Source organism: Cynara cardunculus (genome assembly GCF_001531365.2).
Source record: "Cynara cardunculus var. scolymus isolate 2C chromosome LG 4, CcrdV1, whole genome shotgun sequence".
Lineage (NCBI taxonomy): Eukaryota > Viridiplantae > Streptophyta > Magnoliopsida > Asterales > Asteraceae > Cynara > Cynara cardunculus.
This window is the reverse complement of record NC_037531.1, coordinates 7,971,241-7,977,808: the sequence shown is the minus strand read 5'-3', so window position 1 is coordinate 7,977,808 and position 6,568 is coordinate 7,971,241. Positions and strand designations below refer to the sequence as shown.

At 35.4% G+C, this 6,568-nt stretch overlaps 1 protein-coding gene across 1 annotated transcript; it reads right to left on the bottom strand.

The window, feature by feature from the left end:
* Positions 1 to 980: 980 nt before the first annotated feature.
* LOC112511503 (receptor homology region, transmembrane domain- and RING domain-containing protein 2-like) lies at positions 981 to 6,198 on the bottom strand. Its single transcript, XM_025117144.1, has 4 exons — positions 5,745 to 6,198; positions 4,551 to 4,775; positions 1,901 to 2,296; positions 981 to 1,633 (listed from the first exon to the last, which is right to left on the bottom strand). The coding sequence occupies exons 1-4, from the start codon at positions 5,866 to 5,868 to the stop codon at positions 1,170 to 1,172; spliced, it is 1,209 nt and encodes a 402-aa protein (XP_024972912.1). The 5' UTR covers positions 5,869 to 6,198; the 3' UTR covers positions 981 to 1,169.
* Positions 6,199 to 6,568: the final 370 nt, after the last annotated feature.

Genomic DNA, 6,568 nt, shown 5'->3' with positions numbered 1-6,568 from the left:
TTAATTAAGTAAGGTCAACCCTTATCTCATTTCAAAAATGTAAAATTGTTGTAGCTGCAACAATTGTTAGCAATGATTGTATTGTTTTTGTTACTTGAACAGATGCCTAACGCTCCGCTCGTGAATGAACCAAACCTTAACAAAACAACAAACAAACATTCACACAAACTATATAACAGAAGGACCAAGAATGTAATTTACTCTAAAAATTATTGATTTCTTAATAATATACAACATAACAATAACAAAAACTAAAATACAACATACTAAAAATAAATATCACCACAAATAAAAAATTATTATAATTTAAAACTAGAAGGATACTCGCGCAATACAACGAGATACATCTTGATTTTAATGTTTCGTTTTATATTTTGGCTCTATCGATGTTATAATGCGATTTTATGTGGTTTTGAGGAAAAATAAAATGTTTTTATTTTTAAATGAAATATAAATTTGAAGATATTATAATTTTTTTTAAAAAAATAAGCGAAATTAGTATCAAATTAACTATTTAAAAGTTCTCGTTTTTGTGTAATTTATTCAATTCAATTTTTTATTATAATTAATTAAAGTTTAAAAACAAACTAATTTATTTTTGGTTTAATAAAATAAATTTTTAAGATAATAATTAAGTATTATGTTAGAAATCATTGATTATACTTTAAATGATATTTATCATGCATTTGATTATGTTTATCTGTGTTAGTTATACGAATTCACACATGAAACTTTAATAAGATGTACTCGTACACATTCTACTTATGATCTTTAATTTTGAGTAATATGCATCAATAAACAGTACCTTATATATAAAAGATTGTTTTTAAGAATTTTTGTCAAATACAGTATAGATATACAATATATCTTATTTTTAGAAAAGAAAAAAAAAGGGGGTACCACCCTAATGGAGCTCATGAACAACACTATAGATACTCTTTTTGAACTTAAAAATAACATGATATATACTAGTAAAATAGTTGAAAGAACATCATTAGATACTCTATGCTTTAAATTCACCAAAACCCCCAAGCAGTTATTTACCTCCATAAACACACAAACATTCACAACTACTAAAACAAGCACCAAACTTAAAATTATCAAAATATAAACTAAGCGAGCATCAAATGCAACTGTTAGCAGATTTAGTTTTTTACTTCAATTTATGATCAACATTCTGGGAGTGACTGAGTTGACTCAGACCATGAAGAGCTAGCCATAGACTCACTGTGGCATGGAGAACATGACTGCTGAATCGAAGACCGGCTGTAGCTTGATGAAACTTTCCTGGGACTTGCGTAAAAAGGCATGTATACGGAGTTAAGAGGCAATGAAGAAGGAATGATAAAGGGATTGCTGATTGTGGCTGATGAACTTAGGCTTGATCTTGGATTAAGGGATTCATGGAAAGATTGCTGACTGCTAGGGGTGTTTGATGATGAAGGTGACAAGTGGCCTATTACCATTGGTCTTGATGCCACGTGGGATGATGACGATAAAGATGATGAAGATAGTAACGGTGTCCGTTCTGTGGCTGGTGGATCACTGATGGTGGTATTGGCATCACGCTTGCAAACAGGGCAAAACGTCCTGCAGGATGTCAGCCAAGCGTCGACACAAAGTGTATGAAATTCTGTCAAAATCCAAAAAAATTATATTCAAACAGGATCATTGATCAATCAAATGACAAAATGCAACAAAGTTTCGTTTAGTTTTTACTTAATGTAACGAACCAAACCAAACCAAACCAAACGTCAGTATATCTGGGAGTTGGGATACGGAGGGGTGGGAGAGTAGAGTAGTTCTTTATCATATTCAAGAAGCACCCCCAATTACGCCTTTCAATAGAATTTTAAGTCGAAAGTCAAAATATTAGAATTAGAGGGGCAAGAAGACTTACTATGGTGGCATGGAAGAATTCTAAGCTTATCACCGACATCATAGTCTTCAAGGCATATAGCGCACGTTGCTGAAGTGCAGTTGTCTTCTAAAGCCGTCGTAAAAAAGAGGCTTGGCATGGCCTTGACAAGCCGTCTACTCATCCCGTTGAATCCTCGAACACGGGGGAGTTCTTGTCGTATGTCACGTCTACGCACAAAGAAACAACTCGCCAATGCTGCTGACATGGCAAGCAATAAAATGAAGGATATGGCCATGATTGACCATATTGAGTTCTCATTGTTTTGGATAAGCCACACTTCAATTTCAGTTTTGCCAACATAATCCTGGAGTTTGCAGCCTGCGTCATTTGAAACAAATACAGCATGTATATGTATACCACCTGGATTCCCTGCCACTGAAATTTAATGAACTGAGATTAGATAACGAATGACATTGCTAGAGTATGTACAACTTTCTAAACGTGCTCTTAAACAGAGAGGGGAGATTCCTACATGTATACAAGTTGGATGGTCCAAGTATAGCCAATGTGGGACTCCAACACGCTCCCTCAAATTGAGGGTAAACTATGCCCCCAAGAACCAGAGTCAAAAGAGTATGTCGAATCCAAAGTTGTTTAAGACTCAAAGCAAAAAGGGTCCAGAGCATAGACGTGAGACATGGGCCTCAGGAATGTGAGGCACATCTTATCATATATATATATATATATACATATATATATATAGGGTGAGGTTCACAGGAAACACAAAAAATTGAAAAAATAAAGAACACCTTGCTAACCGTTCAATTGGACGTATGCACATGTACATAACATGAACACATGCATAAAAACAAAAAACAACTTCAATTACTTCTATCCACAGGTGCATACCATCCAAATGAATGGTTACCGAAGCGTTCCTTAGTTTTTCAATTTTTTTTGGAGGAATTTTCCCAAAACCTCCCTACACACATATTCAGTTACACACAACTTAAATATGGTTTAGCAGAGGTACAAGCCTCCAATGCAACAACAAGTAGTACTTCGATGAGGCAAAAGGGAGAAGGGTTTAAAGCATGAGCCATGAGGAAGAAGTTTTAAGGGCTGGGTATTTATAGAGAAGGAGGCTTGAAGTTCTACGGGACTAGGTATTTAATATTAGAGTTTGACTTGTGTCATCTATTTGATAACTCTTCTTTTAGAAGTCCGAGAGATGAGGTTGAGAAAACTTATATAAAATTAGGGTTTGGCTGGGCATTTGATAACTCTTTATAAGCAAATACGCAATGATGATGTCCATAGATCAAATTATTTCGTGGATTGGATTTCACTTGACTGTCTACGGTTCCAAGCTCGTATTTTATCTTTGTTACCTTTTCTTCGCCTTGGCTTAAAAGGGGCCTCAACCAAGGAGCAGCGCCTTAGCAAGCCTCATGATTATGCTTCACCTCGACTTCAAAATTACCCAAGACCTTGAGCCTTTATGCACCTCAAAGCCTAGGTGCACCTCAAGCGCGCTTTTATCAACTTTTGTCGAATCCCTAGACGGTGCTAGACCCCAACTCTAATATAATGTGAAAAAAAAATATGGAACCCCTTTCAATCTCTCTGAAAGCCCCTACAGAGAGAGGGAAGGTTCCTACATATACCAGGTTTAATGGTCCGTGTCAACAAATATGTTATAGTTTACATAGATCAATAAATCAAATTGACTAAATGGACTTTGCACTTAACAAACCATTGAATTCACGGGACAGACCTGAACTTATTGAAAGCTACTTCCAACTATTCTGAATCTCTCTCAATTCAGCAGGCCCATTTCAGTTGTCATCCTTAAAACACTCACCAATACTAACAATCGTGCAATTTGAACAAAATTTGAAGGAAAATTACACAAATTGCATTCTGATGACTAATTCGATGGGAAAAAAAATACTGGAGTTGTAATTTATTATCATCAAATACTAAAGGATGGCCATACATTCAAGGACAAAGTTCATCAAAACGGAACCAACTTTGCCTTCATTCCTATTTTGGGGAAGAATTACAGAACCTCCATTTTAAGGAACCAACTTTCAAAACTTCCCATTTTGGGGAACCAAAATGAAACCAACTTTGCTTCATTCCTGATTTAGAGAACATGAATTTGGTTACCGGGTGGTCTCTTAAATGAGAAGTTTTGAAAGTTGGTTCCCTAGAACAGAAAATGAGACAAAGTTGGTTTCATTTTGGTGCAAATTACCATATATTTTAAATTGTAGCAATCACAATATATATGTACAAACAGAAAAAGGCTACAGTATTGTGTTTAAAAGATGGATTGGATATGCAGGTGCAAGGCCTTAAGCTGCTTCACCATGAGTATTGCTACACCCTCCGTCCCAAAATAAATGTCTACATTTCTATTTATGTTTGTCCCAAGATAAGTGTCCACTTTCAAAATAGATAACTAAATTTCCAAATCTACCCTTAATTAATGCACACATATTTAAGAGTTGATAAGATAGATACATTAGGGTAAAGTTATCATTTGGTTAACTAAAAAGTGTCTAAAACTGTATGCCGTCTCTATTGTGGACACTTATTTAGGCCATCTAGATTAAAGATTGCAAAAAAGAACAAATGAAGTACTAGCATTCATGAAAAAAAGCAGATAGGGAAAGGGATATACTGGCAACCAAAAAACTGTCATCGTTGTTGTAAATAATTGCGGCCTTGAATCCTGCATCCTGTGCCCTTCGAACTTTATCCTTAAATGGGCATCCTCCTCTAATTATTAACACATATGGGGAAATTATATCGTCTTCAATTGCACTATTGATCAAGGGTGAGCAAGCATCTAGTGGCGATGCCAGAAACAACGTTCCATGTTCCCCGGACCCATTCACAGGCCGTGCTGCCAAAAATCAAATAAAGAAGAACGTAAAATATTGTAAAGGTTTAGTTCTAAGTACAAGCGACAACATCATAGCCAAACCAGATCCCATCTGAAGGTAGGGTCTTGGGGGGTTAAGATGTACACAGACCTACTCTGTCCCGAGAGATAGAGAGGTTGTTTCTGAGAAGACCATTAACTTGCATAAAATATTAAGAAACACATCTATAAAGCACAATAATAGGTCACATACAAGCAAATGAGATATAAAAGAATGCAAAGAGCATATCAAGATAAAAAAAAAAGCATGTTAGGCACACCAAGGATTCTCACATCATTGCCAATAACAACAATTTGCAAGTACCAAATTCTTAAAGCGGTATCCGGGTTACTGTTAGAGCCCAACGTCTCAGAAGGTCAAAGTTCAAACCTCACCAAAGGTAAAGGAGCATATATACATATATATACACTTCAAAAAAGCAACAATGTGCAAGTACCATAACCGGATTCTCACATCATCCAAGTGATTCCAAAAAAGACATAATTGGTATCAATCTAGGCATCTAGCAACTAATTCTCAATTAGACATATAAATATCCCCTTAATTCAATAAAAAAAGGGTTGCATTTTGATTATTTGATGGCAAAGCAAATGCTTAAAAACCCAAAATCAGTATAGTTTATGTCCTTAATCCACAACCAACATTAATCCATTGGTGGTACTTACTGTGAAACTCAATGTAAGTAAAAAATTTCTATCTATAAACAGTTTGTATTCTGTATTTGAACAGCAACATAAGTTTGACATAAAAAATCAAACTAAAATTCCTTTTCAGGATGGAGAAACTAAGCATGAATTCCCAGTATCAGATATAGAATTAAACCTACGAATTAACCTAAATTGATTATTTAATTTCAATTCAACAGTTTCTTAAGCAAATCATTATTAATTTAATCAACCATAGAAATCGGCAGAACTCATCAAACTTACCGAAGTTCGCTGCAATATCGGTGAACGACAAGGTGACACCATTCCCCCTCAAAACAACATTAGCGAAAACCCTAGAAACCATTAAACAACTTAAAGTACATAAGAATACCCAAAGATTCAACATCTCTTCTGAATCCCCAAACCCACCAAGGTTATGATCCTATACTGTTGAATTCCTCAATTTTTCTTCAAACAAATGCACAATGAAACCAGGGTTTTAGTTGAATTGGATGGAAACATCAGATTCCATCTTCATAGACATCTAATTTGGCATATATTACGGTTTAGGATCTTTGGGGTATTTGAGCTATGTGGGAGAGTTTGGATGACTCCAAGTCAAATCGAAAGCTTCGGCGATGAAGGATGTTTTCTTTAGAACGCTTCCATAAATATTTGTAACTTTGTATATATCGTTATTGGGTTTTTGGATTTGGTGATCAGCTGTGTAAATGGAACGATTCTACCGCCAATTAGATCGATTATCGCGGGAATGGAATGTGATGACATAATTGTGTGGTGGCTGTAAGTCTAAGGGGGTGTTTGGGTAAGCTTATTTAAAACAACTTATACTTTTTTTTGTAAAAGTGCTTATTAACTTATGCGGTATCAAACTGGAGTTTTGTAAAAAGTGTTTGGATTAGCTTATAGCGGTACCAAAATGCAAAATGACCAAAAAGGACAGCTCATTTTTAGGTTATCTTCTACCCTATACCATTTGATACGCAGGTAAAGCATCAGGTTCTATGAGTTGAAGAAAAAGGGTTCATATTTGAAACAGGAAGCCGGCGATGAGAAACCAGGCGAAGGAAGAAGCAGGAAGCCGG

What these genes read in the sequence shown, in the direction of transcription:
- LOC112511503 (XM_025117144.1), bottom strand. Translation starts at nt 5,868, where the DNA reads ATGTTGAATCTTTGGGTATTCTTATGTACTTTAAGTTGTTTAATGGTT. An exon ending in CGATATTGCAGCGAACTTCG is followed by an intron (nt 4,776 to 5,744) that starts GTAAGTTTGATG and finishes GATTTTTGGCAG; the next exon opens with CACGGCCTGTGAATGGGTCC. An exon ending in TGACAGTTTTTTGGTTGCCA is followed by an intron (nt 2,297 to 4,550) that starts GTATATCCCTTT and finishes ATTAAATTTCAG; the next exon opens with TGGCAGGGAATCCAGGTGGT.